The sequence below is a fragment of the Mustelus asterias genome, chromosome 11 (genome assembly GCF_964213995.1).
Source record: "Mustelus asterias chromosome 11, sMusAst1.hap1.1, whole genome shotgun sequence".
Classification (NCBI taxonomy): domain Eukaryota; kingdom Metazoa; phylum Chordata; class Chondrichthyes; order Carcharhiniformes; family Triakidae; genus Mustelus; species Mustelus asterias.
The window spans coordinates 54,977,314-54,996,550 of NC_135811.1; the positions used below are offsets into that span (position 1 = coordinate 54,977,314).

Sequence of the window (19,237 nt, forward strand, 5' to 3'; positions counted from 1 at the left end):
GCTCCACATTCCCACCTGATAACCTTTCACCCCCTTATCAAGAATCTATCCATCTCTGCCTTAAAAATATTCAAAGATTCCACTTCCTCCACCTTTTCAGGAAGAGGGTTCCAGAGACACTCCTCCAAGAGAGAGAATCTCACCTCATCGCAGTTTTAAATGGATGACCCTTTATTTTTAAACAGTGACCCCCCTAGTTCTCAGTTCTCCCACAAGAGGAAGTTTCCTCTCCATATCCACTCTGTCAAGTCCCCTCAGGATCTTACAGCATCTGTGGAGAGAGAATAGAGCCAACGTTTTGAGTCTGGATGACCCTTCTGCAGGGCAAAGAAAATATCTCCCTATTACAAACACTAGACCCCAGGAGTTTGGATTTGACACAGGGCCAGAAGCCGGGTGGGCTGATCCCCTTCTATCTCTAATTTCTGTTAAGCCATAGTTTGGCCACCTATACTTTTGCGCCAAACAGGAATAAACAATTGTTGCAGTTCACCCATGCGCTCTTTGAATGTTTGTCATTGTCTTTCCACTGTCATCTCTTTAAGTAGCGTCTCTAAATCCATCATTAGCCGACTCATACCTCATTGCAGTTTATCATTGTGAGCACCAATGAATTGTGCTGGGGAGTTGAGACTGTCATCCAGAGCTTTACTCTCAATGGCAGCCATCATCTCAACATCACCAAAGTGTCAGCCCGCTGACCAGCTAAACCACCACAGCCAACCCCCTACCCCACTGTCTCCGACCACCCCCATCAAACCAGGATTTCAGTGAGTTTACTCAGCTTCCCATCATTCCAGCTCAGGATCTTCCAGTAACACAGCACAGAGTATACACTCCAGGATTAGATAATTCTGGCTTGCATCAGGATCAACAAAGGGATTAAGAGATGAGTAGTGGTAGAGTTTACGAAAACACAGCTGTTCCTGCTCTCACATCGTGTGTAAGGCTTTCGATAAGGTCCCACGTGGGAGACTGATGAAGAAGGTAAGAGCCCATCGGATCCAGGGCAACTTAGCAAACTGGATCCAAAATTGCCTCACTGGCAGGAGGCAGAGGGTGATGGTCAAAGGCTCTTTTTGAGATTGAAAGCCTGTGTTCAGTGGTGCCCCGCAGGGATCGGTGTTGGGTCCCTTGCTCTGTGCAGTGTACATTAATAATCTAGGTGTGAATTTGTGAGGTATGATCAGTAAGTTTACAGATGGCATGAAAATTGGTGGTGTGGTAAATAGCGAGAAGGAAAGCCTTAGATTACAGGACGATACAGACAGGCTGGTCAGATCGGGCAGAACCGCGGCAAATAGAATTCAACCCTGAAAAGTGTGAGGTGATGCATTTTGGGTAGAGTTACAAGGCAAGGGAAAACACAATGAACGGTAGGATGCTAAGAAATAGAGAGCACCAGAGGAACCTTGGGGTACATGTCCAAAGGCCCCTGAAGGCAGCAGGACAGCTAGATAAAATGGTTAAGAAGGCCTATGGGATACTTGCCTTTATTAGCCAAGGCACAGGATATAAGAGCAGGAAGGTTATGATGGAGCTGTATAAAACACTTGTTAGATCGCAGCTTGAGTATTGCGTGCAGTTCTGGTTGCCACACTATAGGAAGGATATGATTAGAAAGGGTGCAGAAGAGATTCACCAGGATGTTGTCTTAGCTGGAGTGTTTTAGCTATGAAGAGAGGCTGGATAGGCTGGGGTTGTTTTCCTTACAGCAGAGAAGGACGAGGGGGGTGAAACAGCCCAAGGTTTACAAAATTATAAGGCACATAGGATAGATGAGAAGAAATTTTTCCCTTCAGTAGAGGGGTCAATAACCAGGGGCATAGATTTAGAGGGGGATTGAGGAAAAACTCTTTCACCAAGAGGGTGGTGGGAATCTGGAACTCTCTGCCTGAAAGGGTGGGAGAGGCAGGAACCCTTGCAACATTTAAGAAGCATTTAGATGAACACTTAACACACCATACCATACAAGGCATGGACCAAGTTGGAAAATGGAATTGAAATAGACCAGCTTGATGGAGACACGATGGGCCAAAGGGCTTCTTCCTGTGCTGTTAAAGTCTATGACTGAATTGTTCTTATGTATAGTTCACATGAGATTGTGACAGAGAGCAGCTACTTTGCTAATGCACCTTTTGTGAAGGTTTGCAGAGCTGCAAACTCTACATGGTTGCAAATTCAAGCAAGCTCTTGGCTTGCTGTGCACCTTCTCGAATGGTCATGTCAAAAGAATTATGTGTGCATGTGTGCTTACTTTGAGGTTTGTATCTCCCTTGTAGATATATAGTCTTGTGTACCTACAAAGGCAAGTCTAATGGCTCAATAATCTGTGGTTTCTGACCAGGAGATTAATTTTCCAAATGTTGCTAGACGTGTCTGACAAATACTTGTGTTTTGCTGGGTCATTGACTCATTTCTGTCTCAACATCAAAACGCAAGCCAGTTGGGACTTTTATTTATTTCAAATAAAAATTTGGAATTGTTTTACCCAGTACATCTTTCATATGTCTGCCTATCGATGTTAGTTGTGTAAACCTGCGGATAATTCATTTTATGTTTATCCATTGATTGATTTCATAATTTAAACCTCACCCCTCACTTCCCAATGTCCGAGAGTGAACGCCATGGTTCAATCCCGATTTCATCTGTGGCCAAAACGCAGCAACGTCTGTGGAGAGAGAAACTGAGTTAACGTTTCCAGTCCAATATGACGCTTCCTCGGAAGAGTCAGTTCCACGGAAGAGTCAGATTGGACTCAAAAGGTGAACTCTCGGCGAAACCTCGTTGGCAGCTGGGATTCCCAGTGCCGCTGAAAGTGAATGCCATTTAGGCTGGAACACCAAATTCCCCATTCTCACTTGCAGCGAGGCGGCCATGGGCAAGATCGGAGATTCCTAGCTCCAGACGATTTCAGAGAATCCCGCCCTCTGCTTCTCTCTCCACAGATGCTGCCGGACCTGCTTTGTCTTTCCAGCATTTTTCTGTTTTTAATTTCAGACATCTAGCATCCGCAATCTTCTGCTTTTATTCATTACCTCTGGCGGTGGTGCTTTTTATACTTTCAAAGCAAACTGTGGAGCAATGGTCTTCATCTTGTGTTGTGTTTCAAATCCCCCTCCCTCCTCCCGAGACCTGCTGCCTTGGTCTTAGCTGAAATGTGTGAACTTGTCTCCTATTATCTGTCACATCAAGGATTGCATTACATATGCCAATGATGTACTTGTTTATGTGAACATTAAAAATGACCTTTTGGCTAAGATCAAGCGTCAGATCAAGCCCAAGACTGGGTGCAATGCCTTATCCTGTCAGCTTGGATCTTGTATGTCTCTCTTGTGGAGAGTGTGAATTGGGTTCAATTTGAACTGGTTTTTGGAGCAAGCAAGGAGATGGATTAAGGGCTTGCCCCGTCCGCTCTGCACATTGGTTTTATAACTTTAATATGGAGTAAAACAAAATTGTAAATCCATAATGCTGTTTTAAGGTGGTTGATCACTCATCTCTCCCTCTCCCCCTCCCCCTCCCTCTCTCTCCCTCTCCCCCTCCCTCTCTCCCCCTCTCCCCCTCCCCCTCCCCCTCTCCCTCTCCCCCTCTCTCTCTCTCTCGTCAGTCAGTGATTGTGAAAAGCGTGGAGAGAAATGCTGTAAATATGTACGAAGCAAGAAAATGTCTACTGGGCTTGGAAAACAGTGGCGTTGCTATGACAACAAATGCGCCATCGACAGTCAGCTGCCCGATTGGACTCTCCTGTCATGGACTCGATATCCTGGCTTCAGCTGGACTTGGCCTCGCTCAGTTAGGTATGCAGGTATTTTGATTTACTCGGCAGGACTAATCACCTTGCTGAGTCCTGACTTCTCAAATTTTAAATTTTAAAAATCTATTTGAGGTTGAGCAGTATCGAACCAGGTGGTGCTGGTGACGTGGTAGCAGTATCATAGAATCATGGACATTTACAGCACAATAAGAGGCCCTTCAGCCCATCGTGTCTACACCAGCCATCAAGCTGGTGTGTTTCAATCCCATTTTCCAGCACTTAATCCATAGCCATGTATGCTATGGTGTGTCAATTGCCCATCTAAATATTTCTTAAATGTTCTTTAGTGTTACCGCCTCTACCATATTTTCAGGCAGAGTGTTCCAGATTCCCACCACAGTTTGGGTGAATAAAGGTTTTCCTCTCACCTCGTATAAACCTCCTGCCACTTACTTTAAAATCTATGCTCCCAGGTTATCCTTCCTACCTACCCTGACCATGTCTCTCGTCATTTTAAACACCTCAATCAGCCCCCCCCCCCCCTCAGCCTTCTCAGCTTCAAGGAAGACGCCACCAGCCTAACCAGCCTCTCTTCATAGCTGAAGCTCCCCGTGTCTGTGTGGGTTTCCTCCGAGTGCTCTGGTTTCCTCCCACACTCCAAGGATGTGTGGGTTAGGTTGATTGGCCGTGTTAAATTACCCCTTATTAAGGGGGATACGTGGGGTTATGGGGATAGGGTGGGATTATCATCCGTGCAAATTCAATTGGCTGAAAGGCTTCCTTCTGTCTGCAGGGATTCGATGAAATGCTCCAGCCCAGGCAACATCCTGGTGAATCTCCTCTGCACCCTCCCAACTGCAATCACATCCTTCCAATAGTGTGGCGACCAGAATCGCACACAGTACTGCAGCTGTGGCCTAACCAGTGTTTTATACAGCTCCATCATAACCTCCCTGCTCTTTTATTGAAAGCCTCAGTTAATAGGCAGGTATCCCATATGTCTTAACCACCTTATCTACCTGTCCTGCTGTCTTCAGTGATCTATGGACATGCACCCCAAGGTCCCTCTCATCCTCTGCATTTCCTAGCATCCGATCATTCATTGTGCATTCCCTTGCCTTGTTAGTCCTCCCAAAATGCATCACCTCACACTTTTCAGGGTTAAATTCCATTTGCCACTGTTCTGCCCATCGACCAGCCTGTCTATATCATCCTGTAATCTAAGGTTTTGCTCCTCACTATTCATCACACCACCAATTTTTGTGTCTTCTGCGAACTTATCATACCTCATACATTCACATCCAGATCATTAATGTGTACTACAAACAGCAAGGGACCCAGCACTGATCCCTGCGGAACACCACTGGACAGTCTCAAAAACAACCTTTGACCATCACCCTCTGCCTCCTGCCACTGCGCCAATTTTGGATCCAGTTTACCAAATTGCCCTGGACCCCATGGGCTCTTAAATTCTTCATCAGCTTCCCATGTGGGATCTTGTCAAAGCCTTACTGAAGTCCATGTAAACTGCATCAACTGCACTGCCCTTATCTACACACCTAGTCACCTCCTCAAAAAATCAAATTTGTAAGACATAATCTCCGTTTGACAAAAATGTCATTGGACTAGCAATCCAGGCAATGGCTCTGCAGACATGGGTTCAAATCCCAGCATGATAGCTGGTGGAATTTAAATATAATTAATAAATGTAGAATATAAAGCTCTTCTCAGTAATCATGACCTTGAAACCATCGTCGATTGTTGTAAAAACCCATCTGGTTCACTAATGTCCTTTTGGGAAGGAAATCTGCTGTCCTTACGTGGTCTGGCCTGTATGAGACTCCGGAGCCACAGCAACATCATTAACTTTTTACTGCCCTCTGAAATGGCTGAGCAAGCCACTCAGTTCAGGGGAAATTAGGGATGGGCAATAAATGCCATTGATGCCTGCACCTCATGAAAGAATGAAAGAACAATGCAATTTGCAAATTGGAAGGTAACTGAATCACGTGGTATAGGGGGAGGCGAGGGAGGTGGCATTCAGTGCAGTCTCTAGAATGGAGGTTATTATCCTGTCAGTATTACATTACAATATAACTTTTATTAAATAAATATGGTGGATGGGAAATGGGAACTCGCTCCTGGACATTTCCTGACCAAAGAAGATATGAATAGAAGGCTACAGTTTGACAGAACAAGACCAAATATGCTAATGTGGCTGAATGTGAGGAGGTACATTTGGATGCGTCTTTGTAGATTCATTCACAGTGCTGGTGTGACAATTAAAGTTCAGAGGAGGAGCCCTAGTGATGGGCGTGGGCTGGGTGACAGATCTGGGGGCAGGGCTGGGTGAAAAATCTGGGGGCGGGGCTGGGTGACAGATCTGGGGTGGGGCTGGGTGACATCTGGGTTGGGGGAGGGGCTGGATGACAGATCTGGGTTGGGGGAGGGGCTGGGTGACAGATCTGGGTTGGGGAGGGGCTGGGTGACAGATCTGGGTTGGGGGCGGGGCTGGGTGACAGATCTGGGGGCGGAGCTGGGTGACAGATCTGGGGGCGAAGCTGGGCGACAGATCTGGGGGCGAGGCTGGGTGACAGATCTGGGGGCGGGCTGGGTGACAGATCTGGGGGCGGGGCTGGGTGACAGATCTGGGGGCGGGGTTGGGTGACAGATCTGGGTTGGGGGAGGGGCTGGGTGACAGATCTGGGTTGGGGCGGGGCTGGGTGACAGATCTGGGTTGGGGGAGGGGCTGGGTGACAGATCTGGGCTTGGGGGAGGGGCTGGGTGACAGATCTGGGCTTGGGGGAGGGGCTTTTATTCCCCCCAAAAAAACAATTGTTAAGAAAAGAATCAGCTGCAAAAAGCAGAGGCAAAATTTCACCAAGTGCATGCTGGGATTCCTGACATATGGAACTGGAAAGGGGAATGTTCCTTGGTAAGCGCCTCACTTCCATTTGACCTTTACTCAGATATTAAAAGTAGCACCACTTGACAGCTCTCCCATGTGTACGATACTCACACGGGTTTATATGGCTGCAAATCACTGTCAACTATGCCCAAGAGAGGTGTTTGTGCCTTGTATTTCTTAAAACCCTTGGCCTCAAACCTCACAGCATGCATCTGACAAACAGCAGAAAGCTGCACTTATAAGAAGGTCCGGGTTTGTAAGAATCTATTTCTGATTTGGTTTGAATTGACCTCTTTAGCGAGGAGCTCTGCTGGATGGAGCACCAACCACAAGCCGGATGAGAGAACCCTCTCATGGTGGCCAAACAATTCCTCTCAAATCTTCCAGCTTTGAGTTTTATCGAGGTAAAAATTCCAGGAGTGGGTCTTCCTCAAATTTCCCACTGCCAGGGATTTTCCATCCCTTCAAACTGAAAACCGCAGGTCACCCTGGTTTGCGATGGGCAGTCCTGCCACACACGAGGGAGAGGCGAGTTGGATAACTTCCATCAAATTGTAATCTTGCAACCAAAGTCAGAAAGAAAGGGCTTCTCCTCATGAGAGAATGGGCAAAATGTTGATGGATTTGTTTTTTTATTCACCCAGGTATCTCCACAGTATCTCCCCTCATGATCCCACCAACAACACAAGCGACTTTGACCAGTATCTTGCTGTCCGGTCTGCATGGGTACGGCCAGACCACGCCATCGCCACCTCCTGGTCTAGCACCCATGGATATTCAGATCAGTGCCTTATCCCCAGAGAGTGACAAGACAGCAACTTCCTGCATCAATGGCCATGTTAAGGTAGGGTGAAGCATTACCGGTTGGGTCAGTGCTTAGTCTGGATGTCAGAATAATGACCGGTGGCAGCTCATTAATATTCAGCATTGGTCAACAAACTATTGAACTTTAACCCTCTCAAGCACTAAGAGAATATGAAATGCTGGTCACCAAATGTGACTGGACATATTCCTGGAGGTTTAGTCCCTGGGCTTCCTGTGTCCAATGGCTCTCCTTGGGGAGGCGATGGCCGAGTGGTATTATCACTAGACTTTTAATCCAGAAACTCAGCTAATGTTCTGGGACCCGGGTTCGAATCCCACCACGACAGGGACCAGGGTTCAATTCTGGCCTTGGGTCACTGTCTGTGTGGAGTTTGCACGTTTTCCCCATGTCTGTGTGGGTTTCCTCCCACAGTCCAAAGATGTGTGTGTTAGGTTGATTGGCCATGCTAAATTGACCCTTAGATATTTAGGTTAGATGGATATATAGGTTGGGGGAATTAGCGGGGTAAATATGTGGGGTTCTGGGGCAAGCCTGGATAAGAGTTGGTGCAGACTTGATGGGCTGAATGACCACCTCCTACACTGTAGGGATTCTATGATACTCTATGACACAAAGGAACTACAATGATTGACATGGAATGACTGATGCTCGTGGCAATAGATAGAAAATGAGAGAGAGAAAATAACAAGGAGAGAAATAGAGTTTTTACAAAATGAACAGATTTAAAGAGAAGAAAAAAATCAAGGAACCTCCATTTATCTAGCACCTGTTATATCCTCTGGATGTTGCAGTATTCAGTGCTCCTAATAACAGGACAACTGGTTTCTAAGCAGCAGCGAGGTAAATGACCAGCTAATTTACTTTAGGTGCTGTTAGTTAAGTGATGAATGTTGGCCAGGACACTGGGAGAATTCCCCACTCACCTGCAAGAAGTTCCGTAGATCTTTAACGTCCACCTGAATGGGCAGACCAGCCTCGGTTTAATGGCCCAGCTGAAAGATAGCACCTCTGACAGAGCAGCATGCCATTGGTATTGCACTAGTGCCTCAGACAAGACATATACTCCAGCCTTGACCCACAACCTTCAGATTTAGAGGCGTGGTTTGAACGAATCTAGTCAAGTGGATAAGAGCAAGAACGTTTGCTGATTCCCTCCTTCCTTTTCTGGCCTGGGGAAAGGGTGAGAAGTTGAATGTCCCCATAAATGCTCAGAAATGAATTCAACATTGTTCAGGGATTGAACTTTGAACTTCTGGGTTTTTTTACAGTAATGTACTTTATTTGTAAAAGAAAGAACATTACAAATATTTAATAATGTGAAATAATATTCAGTTCCTGTACATACACCATGTTACACTCTGAGGTGTTTCATCCAGTCAAAGAAACATCACAGACATTTCAAAATGCTCACTACAAAAGGTGCAAAGCTTGAACTTCTGTTAGTTTTTGTAGCTCACTATCATGTGGGCAGCTACAGGGCAGCATGGTGGCACAGTAGTTAGCACTGCTGCCTCACAGCCCCAGGGAACCGGGTTCAATTCCCATCTTGGATCACTGTCTGTGCGAAGTCTGCACGTTCTCCCCGTGTCTGCGTGGGTTTCCTCCGGGTGCTCTGGTTTCCTCCCACAGTCCAAAAGGTGTGCTGGTTAGGTGCATTGGCCATACTAAATTCTCCCTCAGTGTACCCGAACAGGCGCCGGAGTGTGGCGACTCGGGGATTTTCACAGGAACTTCATTGCAGTGTTAATGTAAGCCTACTTGTGACACTAATAAATAAAAACTTTAACAAAAACTAGCAAGAACTTTTGTTAGAATGGAACATTATTTAAGTTGTGGTGCTTGGAAGAATTTTTGTTTATCACTTTGAGTGCTGAGGTTAATTAGAGTGAATAGTTTGTAGTTAACTGTCCTCGGGCTAATAAAATGTTACACAAAATTACCCAGACCAATGTGAAACCGATTGTAAAAAGTTATCCAAGATCTCCAGGGTAGAGAAATCAATCATTTTGGAATATCAACAGCATGTTCTGTACAATTGGTTCAGCCAGAACCTTTAATGTTGGATTCCTGACAATTAAACCCCTTTGTCCTTTTCTGCGATTAATTGAGTTGGCTTCAAACTGAAAGACAAGTGTTGGGCTTCCGAAACTTCACAAGCAGATTATCAGTGACACAGCTGAGATCCGCTTCCTTGCATTGCAGTCAAAACACATTCTCAATTTAGAATCCTACAGTGCAGAAGGTGGCCATTCAGCCCATCGAGTCTGCACTAACTCTCCACAGAGCATCTTACCCAGGCCCCATTCACGTAAAACCCCGTATTTACCCCACTAATCCCCCCTAAGCTGCACATTTTGGGACACTAAGGGGCAATTTAGCCATGGTCAATCCACCTGACCTGCACATCTTTGGACACTAAGGGACAATTTAGCATGGCCAATCCACCTAACCTACACATCTTGGAACACTAAGGGGCAATTTATCTTGGCCAATCCACCTAACTTGCACATCTTTAGAGTGTGGGAAGAAACACAGGACATGGGGAGAAAGTGCAAACTCCACACAGACAGTGACCTGAGGCCGGAATTGAACCCAGGTCCCTGGCGCTATGAGGCAGCAGTGCTAACCACTGTGCCACCGTGCCGCTTTTAGAAAGGCAAAGATGGAACTTGCATTGCATAGCACTTCTCATGACCTCAGGATGTCCTGAAGTGCTTTATAGCAATAGGAGTATTTTAGATGTGTTGTCATTTTTGCAATGGAATGTTACAATGCGTCCCCACTGAATGGCCTGTAATACAGAACACATGCATTAACCACAAAGCCTGCAGAGGCTTCTGTGGCATTTCCCTATGTGACATGCATAACTGAAAGAGGATTTAATATGTTTTGTCTTTTCACAGCCTCCAAGTACTATTTATACTAGAATTTCAACTCCCTGTCTAGCAGATAAAGTGCTGAGCAGTAACCACTCTGAGGGACCGCGGGAGAATACACTCAACCCCCAAGAGCAGCTGAGCAGCAAGTCCAACCAAGGCGAAGGTAAGTTTCCAACGGGAAGCCTGGTCTTTTTAACACTGTTCCAGTGGGATTAACCTGTCCTGGAACCCAGGGCTAATGGGATTGGAGATCCTTTTAATCAGTAAACATAAGAACTCGGAGCAGGAGGAGGCCATTCAGCTCCTCGAACCTGCTCCACCATTCAATACCATCATGGCTGATTTCATCTTGGCCTCATCTCCACTTTCCTGCCCATTCACCAAAGCCCTTCAAACCCTTACTAATTACAAATCTGTCTATCTCCTCCAATTTACGCACTGTCCTGGCATCCACCGCACTCGGGTAGTGAATTCCACAGATTCACAGCCCTCTGAGTGAAGTGATTCCTCCTCATCTGTTTCAGATCTGCCACCCCTCAGACTAAAACTACGATCTCACGTTCCAGATTGCCCCCACAAGAGGAAACATCCGCTCTACATCTACCCTGTTAATCCCCATTAGCATCTTGTATACCTCAATTAGATCACCCCTCATTCCATTAAATCCCTACAGTGCAGAAGGAGCCCATTCATAGAAATCATAGAAACCCTACAGTGCAGAAGGAGGCCATTCGGCCCATCGAGTCTGCACCGACCACAATCCCACCCAGGCCCTACCCCCACACATATTTTTACCCGCTAATCCCTCTAACCTACGCATCTCAGGACTCTAAGGGGCAATTTTTAACCTGGCCAATCAACCTAACCCGCACATCTTTGGACTGTGGGAGGAAACCGGAGCACCCGGAGGAAACCCACGCAGACACGAGGAGAATGTGCAAACTCCACACAGACAGTGACCCGAGCCGGGAATCGAACCCGGGACCCTGGAGCTTTGAAGCAGCAGTGCTAACCACTGTGCTACCGTGCCGCCCATTGAGTCTGCACCGATTCTCTGAAAGAGCATCTTACCCAGGCCCAACCCCAACCCCTACCCCCATAACCCCGTGCATTTCCCAGGGCTAATCTCCCAAACATTCACATCTTTGGATACTGAGGGGCAATTTAGCATGGCCAGTCCACCTAACCTGCACATCTTTGGAGTGTGGGAGGAAACTTACACAGCAAACTCCGCACAGTTACCTGAGGCCAGAGTCGAACCAGTTAAAGACAACATAAAGACAAAAACTAAGGCATACCATATTGCAAAGGCCAGTGGCAGGCTGGAAAATTGGGAATCATACATCATTGATCATAGAATCCCAACAATACTGAAGAAGGCCAATGGGCCCATTGAGTCTGCACCAACAACAATCCCACCCAGGCCCTATCCCTGTAACCCCACATATTTACTCTGCTAGTCCCCCTGACACTTGGGGGTAATTTAGCATGGCCAATCCACCTAACCTGCACTTCTTTGGAGTGTGGGAGGAAACTGGAGCACCCAGTTTTGGCATTTATTGTTAAAGGGATAGAATATAAAAGTAGTGCAACTGTACAAGGCAATAGTGAGACCGCATCTAGAGTATTGGGTGCAGTTTTGATCCTCTTAATTGAGGAGGTATGTAGTGGCATTGGTGACAGTTCAGAGGAGGTTCAGTAGACTGATTCCAGGGACAAGGGGTTTGTCTTACGAAGAGATTAAGCGGTTTAGTTGTATACTCAGAGTTAAAAAGAATTGTTAAGCAGGGCAGCACGGTGGCCCAGTGGTTGGCATTGCTGCCATGCAGCGCCAGGGACCCAGTTCAATTCCAGCCTTGCATGACTGATCTGTGTGGAGTTTGCACGTTCTCCCTGTGTCTGTGTGGGTTTCCTCCGGGTGCTCCTGGTGCACTACTGGTTCAAATATTCAGCAAGGCAAGCTCTCGGGTGGTGATCTCATGATGCATGCTGAGATTTTGCGAGAGGTGCGGGAGCAGTGAACACAAATCTTAGTGATGCTGATGATGCAGGGTATGGGATACCGTTTGGTAGGTCTTAATGAAGTCTACGTTATCTTAAATAGGTTCACTGTATGTAATTATTAGCTGCAAGACATATGTGGGTTCAAGCTAGGAGCTGTCTCCATGTTTACCTGTGCACACGGCTCAAGTTGGAGGTAATGGGTCCTCTTACATCACTATGTGGGTGATACTGTACTCAGTCCCAAGTTAACCTTTAATATGCCAGACACTTGCACCCCTCCCACTCTTTATCCAATGTACCTCAAGTTCTTCCAATTTACTCCATGTATTTACATTGTTAATACTTCCCCATCTCCGCTTTAAGTCACTTGAGTTCAAAGGTAACCTTTCCATATCTCGTTCGCACTGCTATCAGAGAGTGGTAGGCTCAGTCATTGCAAGTGATCTCTGTTGAAATGGAGTTTATTCTGGCACCTGTGAATCTTTTCATCCGCCTTTTCCATTCCTTGGTCTTGACAGTTCTTTGTCAGTTTGGCAGTTGTGGTGAAAAGTGGTTATTGCTCCATCCCGGTTTTTGTGAGGCAGACAAACATTGTACTCATCTTTCTGTTGTTTCTTTCCTCCTCTTCTGTTGTCGTATGGGTCATCACAATGTCCTCTGTGACAGAAGATAACCATTCCTGTTGTGAGGTTGTGGTATTTTATTAGCTCACCTTTGCCTGTGTGGTGTGCTGTCGGGTGGCTGCTACTTGGTTGCAGCACGGTCTATGGCACTGTCAGGCTGGCTGGGAGTTGCAGCGTTTGATCTGTGGTCGCAGTGTTGACCTCATCAGAGCCGGAGGTTGAGGCTCTTCTGGCTGTTGGCTGCTTTCTTGTCTATCCTCCACTGAAGGCATCATGGTAACTATCTAAATGATTGACTGGTCTGACCAATGAGGGCATTCCGATACCTGTGACAAAAATGGACAAACCTACTCTTCAAAGAGAGAAGACAGTTCAGAGCTGAAGTTCCAGTCAGGATTCTCTTCCTTATTGGAGGTCTCGGGAACTTGTAGTTCTGTATAATTTACAACAGCGGTTGTCTTAACATCTTTCACCATTTTGAGGAGATTCAGGGCTACATAGGTATCTCTGTTCAAGAAAGAAAAAGTCTGGTTATGGATGACATACATCAGCTCAAACTTATTTGGTTCCAGATTTATTGCTATGACCAGAAGTCAGATTCCTCCTGGCCCATAGAATGGTATGTCTGTTGTTCAAAGTTAGAGATTTCTCAGCCATTGTTCTTTGACCAATAGTACTGTAACATGGCTCCCGTGTTGAATTTAAAGTTTGTGAGATGGCCATAAACGAAACGTCTGCACTCCCTAAGGCGAAAATCCAAAATCTTTAACCTCGCCCAAGAAGCATGGCTGTGTGTCCTCTTGGCAAACTGCCTCAACCTCATGAATCAGCTTTGGATCTTCACTGTGTTTAGGTGAATTGGCGTTGCACAGTTTGCCAAAGTATCCAGTTCTGTTACATTGAATGCCTTGGGCTGAAATTGCAGAACATTGATCTCACCTATGGGGGTGCTTTGCTCCACAGTGCTGGCTTGGTGCTCTACTGGTCAGTTATGGTATTGCTTCTCTTGGCCTGGAGTGTCTCTGTTTCTGTGCTGTTTAACCAACTGGACTGTGGGGTTTCCTTTGTACCACAATTGCTTTCTCCTCTTAAAATGGTCCTAAGCTGCACATGGAGTTCAGATCCTTTTGAATCTGGACAGTTTTCTTGAGGGTTAAATCTTCCTTCACTTGCAGCATGTTTGAGAGCGCGTGCTCCACTACACCGACAACTATTCTATCACTGGTAAGTTCAGATGTTAGGTTTCCACATTCACAGCCTTTAGCCATCCTGTACAGATCATTAATGGTTGAGTTAACAGGTGCTCCAGGCTGCTGGGCACACTTCTTAAATTTAGCCCTTTCGAGGATTTTGTTACTTCTTAGGTTAAAATAAACTTTGAATGATTTTAGAGCTTCAAATTCAGCAGATGATTCCTTGCCAAGCAATAATGTCATCTACTATCAGGCCTACTGAGTAAAGCAGTGTGTTAACTTGTTGAGCTTCTATCTTTTTATCCAGACCTCAAGCAATCATGTAGAAACATAGAAACTAGAAGCAGGAGTAGGCCACTCGGCCCTTCGAGCCTGCTCCGCCATTCATCTTGACCATGGCTGATCTTCAAATTCAATATCCTGATCCCCCTCTTTTCCCCCCTTTCCCTTGATCCCCTTAACCCCAAGAGCTATATCTAATTTTTTAAAAATCAGACAATGTTTTGGCCTCAGCTACATTCTGTGGTTGTGAATTCCACACATTCACCACTCTCTGGGTGAAGAAATTTCTCCTCACCTCAGTACTAAAAGGTTTACCCCTTATCCTCAAACTCTGACCCCTAGTTCTGGACTTACCCACCATTGGGAACATTCTTTCTGAATCTGCCTTGTCTAACCCTGTTAAAATTTTATAAGTTTCTTTGAGAACCCCTTTCACTCTTCTAAACTCCAGTGAATATAATCCTAACTGACTTAGTCTCTCCTCATATGACAAATCTAAGGAATCTTTTTCTCAAATGTCCCCAATCATATGATTGATGTGGGCCTAGGATAAGTCCAAATTTGAAGAGTGGATTTCCGATCTGCAGTTAAAAAATTTTAAGTGTAAGTTCAGCTTTAAGAAATTGCTCAAGATGGCACTGCCATTTATTGGAAAACAAAGGATTCACCTGTGCCTTTCAGCCTGGCAGTGCCCCACTGCAATGGCACTGAACTTAGCCTTGAAATGGTTTAAACAAAGGGCGCTTTGTGCAATTGGTCTGACAGCGAACGGCATTGCTGCTGGACAAGGAATCAATGGATCATCTACTAAATTGAAGCACTAAAGTCATTTGATTAACTTGTTGCAGATTTCCCTGTTTCAGTGCTTTGCTTCAGGGTCACAAAGCTGAGAATCCTGGCCTTAGCTGGTCTTTAAAGCTGATTCTTCAGTTGTAATTTTTTCCCCTTTTTTTGGACATGTTTTCATATTTCTGACGAGAGTTTTAAAATGACCATTGAACTATTTAAAAGTTTCTCAGGACTTGCTTTATCCTGGATTTTAAAAGTTACAGCTCACTCTTGCTCAGTCTGCTGACTCTGCAAACTGGAAGTTGAAGTGGGACTTCCAAGGGATCCTGTGGAACTTTCTGCTCCTGCAGTGAGGAATTTTATACTTGTACCTCCAGCTTCCGAGCCTTTCTTTGGAGCTTTTTTTTTGGAGCTTTTCCTTTTACGTGTCAGCTTCTTGGATTTATCTTCAGGTCAGAATGCTTCTTCAAATTGTTCTTTAATCTTGCAGAATTATAGTTTTTCCATTTGCTGCTACCATGTTGTAGAATTTTGGATACCATTCAGTGGGTCTTAATGAAGTCTTCATAATCTTAAGTAGGTTAACTATATGTACTTATTAACTACAAGAACTATATACATATATACAGTAAAGTGTTCAAAATAGGAGCTTTTTCCATGCTTACTTGCACACAACTTTGTCCAGCACTAGACTGACTTCTAGATTTGAGTCATATGTTCTCCTACATCACTGTGTGGGCGATACTGTACTCAGTCCCATGTTAACCCCACATGTGCCAGAGCTGTCTATTACAGCCAACAAAGCATGGTGCTAGAGAAACAGAGCAGTGGGATGGGACTTGGGAGGTTGAAACTGGATTGAGGACTGAGGGCTAGCCGCGGATAACAACTACCCTTGAGTTTGACAATATTTAGCAGCTGTGAGAGAGTGTGAACCATTGTATTGTAGTAATTTTCAAACGTTTATTGTGGGCAGGGTGGTGAGGGGAGGGGAGTGCCAGATTGAATGGTCGCCTGGTGTGGCAAATGCCCTTTAGCCAGCCCTGGGGTGGCCAAGGTGCCTGGATTGGGCCAAAACTGACTAAAAATAATTTCTAAATGAAATTTTTTAACTCTCAATTGTGCAGTAGTTTTGTGTGCGATATGAATGTAAACCCAGTACGATAGGACAATGAGGTGACTAAGTCAGTAAATCTGGATTCCTTTCCCTGTCCCTGCCTAACTCTTTTTACCCTGGTGCCATACCTGCATTCATAAGAACATAAGAACTAGGAGCAGGAGTAGGCCATCTGGCCCCTCGAGCCTGCTCCACCATTCAATAAGATCATGGCTGATCTTTTTGTGGACTCAGCTCCACTTACCCGCCCGCTCACCATAACCCTTAATTCCTTTACTGTTCAAAAATTGATCTATCCTTGCCTTAAAAGCATTCAATGAGGTAGCCCCAACTGCTTCACTGGACAGAGAATTCCACAGATTCACAACCCTTTGTGTGAAGAAGTTCCTCCTCGACTCATTCAAGGATAATTGACTCAATGGGAATAACAACACTCAGAAAAAAAAAGATTGCATTATTTGATTTAGTCTAATGTCAGTAACTCTGAAATTTCTACATCATACATTTGCAAGGAGTTGAAGCATTTGCCAGAATGGTTTTCGTTCCCCTAAGACTGTGTTGTGTTGGCTGTGGTACGAGTGACGCTATTTTGAGCTTGGGCTTCAAGCTTCTGCTGCCGGTTTTTCAGGTTCCAACGATGCCTTTGTGGAAGTGGGCATGCCCAGAAGCCCTTCTCACTCAGCCAACAGCAGTGAACTGAAGCAGATGCTCAATAGTTCCTCCACCCCCGTGGCAAAGCGACAGACCTTGGAGCTGCTGCAGGGCACGAAGAATACCCATCGGCAGTAAGTACTTTAGGAGACAGTGGGGTAGACTTCACCCGCACTCTACAACTTGACCTGTATTGAGCACTGTCCTTTGATTTGATTATTGTCACATGTATTAGCATTCAGTGAAAAGTATTGTTTCTTGTGCACTATACAGACAAAGCATTCCGTTCATAGAGAAGGAAAGGAGTGCAAAATGTAGTGTTACAGTCAAAGCTAGGGTGTAGAGAAAGGTTATCTTAATGCAGGGTAGGTCCGTTCAAAAGTCTGACAGCAGCAGGGAAGAAGCTGTTCTTGAGTCAGTTGGTACATGACCTCAGACTTTTGTATCTTTTTCCCGATGGAGGAAGGTGGAAGAAAGTATGTCCGGAGTGCGTGGGGTCCTTAATTATGCTGGCTGCTTTTCCGAGGCAATGGGAAGTTTAGACAGAGTCAATGGATGCGTGATGGGTTGAGCTACATTCACGACCTTTTGTAGTTTCTTGCAGTCTTGGGCAGAACAGGAGCCATACCAAGCTGTGATAATGCTTTCTATAGCCCATCTGTAAAAGTTGGTGAGAGTCGTAGCTGACATGCCGAATTTCCTTAGTCTTCTGAGAAAGTAAAGGCGTTGGTGGACTTTCTTAACTGTAGTGTCAGCATGGGAGGACCAGGACAGATTGTTCGTGATCTGGACACCTAAAAACTTGAAACTCTCGACCATTTCTACTTTTCCCCATTGATGTAGACAGGAGCGTCTTCTCCGCTACGTTTCCAAAGTCGATGACAACTCCTTCATTTTGTTGACATTGAGGGAGAGATTATTGTTAATATTTCTGGCCATTATGATGGCGAGCAAGGCACTCGGAGAGTGGACGGGGTAAACTTATCAGAATTCTACCAGCGAGTGTCGTGATGTGGAGAGAATAGGAAAGTTCTCCTGATAGCAGAGAAAGTTAAAGGAAAATTTAATACAGGTATTTAAAATCATGGAAGATTTTAGCAGGAGTACATATGGAGAAATGACCAACTGCCTTCTGTTTTATTTTTTTAAATGATTCATCGGGGAAAGTGTTTACACAAATTCCATTATGTTATAGGGAAAAGTGCTAAAAGCCAACTGCCCTCTCTCCGCTGAGCTGAAGTTATGATTTCACGTGGGGCCCAGAGATCTTGTGTCGCATTCCAGGATTTTTGATTATTTTCCCATGGAAAGGAACTTGGTGTTTTTTCTGTGAACATGTTACTTTGAAGTTCAGTTAAATCAGCAGCTGGAGGATGGGCATTGGAATGCAATTTAAATCCAGACTTAACCGTTTCGGAATGCTGGTATTTAGGGTCGTGGGTGGGAGAGGGGCCTAGCCAATCCCAGCAGAGTACTGTGGGAGTTTAAAATAGCCCCTCCACCCACCAATTACCTCAATCACCCCATTTATTTTTGGAACAGCGGGATGTAGTCTCTCAGAATCCACAAGCGGGAAGGGCAGATTGACAATCCCTCCAATTAATCCCTGACTGTGGAGAGTATTTGGGACCAGCTACCCGAGAAGTCATTTAATGAGTTCCAAGCAGGTACCCTTTAAAGAGGAAAACCTGCCCAGGTTTAGATAACTGACTAGGTTCCAGAAAAATGTATTGTTTCTTTTGTTTTATTCATTTCATGGGACATGGGCGTCGCTGGCTGGCCTGTATTTATTGCCCATCCCTAGTTGCCCAAGGGCAGTCGAGAGTCAACCACATTGCTGTGGCTCTGGAGTCACATGGAGGCCAGACCAGGTAAGGACGGCAGATTTCCTTCCCTAAAGGATACTAAAGAACCAGATGGGTTTTTCTGACAATCGCAAGGATTTCATGGTCATCAGTAGATTCTTAATTCCGGACTTTTTTATTGAATTCAAATTCCACCAACTGCTGCGGCAGGATTTGAACCCGGGTTTCCAGAACATTAGCTGAGTTTCTGGATTAATAGTCTAACGAAAATATCACAAGGCCATCGTTTCCCAACTAAAGCCCATTAAAAGGGCATGCTATCCTTGTCCTGGAATCTGTTGGATTAAAGTGAGATTTGATCAAAACAGTTTGGTCCAGATGTGCCGTATAGCTGCTTAACGAT

The 19,237-nt window shown here is 45.3% G+C and overlaps 1 protein-coding gene across 1 annotated transcript in view; it reads left to right on the plus strand.

The window, feature by feature from the left end:
* Nucleotides 1–19,237, plus strand: part of LOC144500250 (protein bicaudal C homolog 1-like) — a 222,813-nt gene that overhangs the window by 174,884 nt on the left and 28,692 nt on the right. Inside the window, exons 11-14 of the mRNA XM_078222926.1 lie at nucleotides 3,611–3,800; nucleotides 7,310–7,509; nucleotides 10,395–10,533; nucleotides 17,007–17,163. Of these exons, the coding sequence (XP_078079052.1) occupies nucleotides 3,611–3,800; nucleotides 7,310–7,509; nucleotides 10,395–10,533; nucleotides 17,007–17,163 (686 nt within the window). The remainder of the gene's footprint in view (nucleotides 1–3,610; nucleotides 3,801–7,309; nucleotides 7,510–10,394; nucleotides 10,534–17,006; nucleotides 17,164–19,237) is intronic.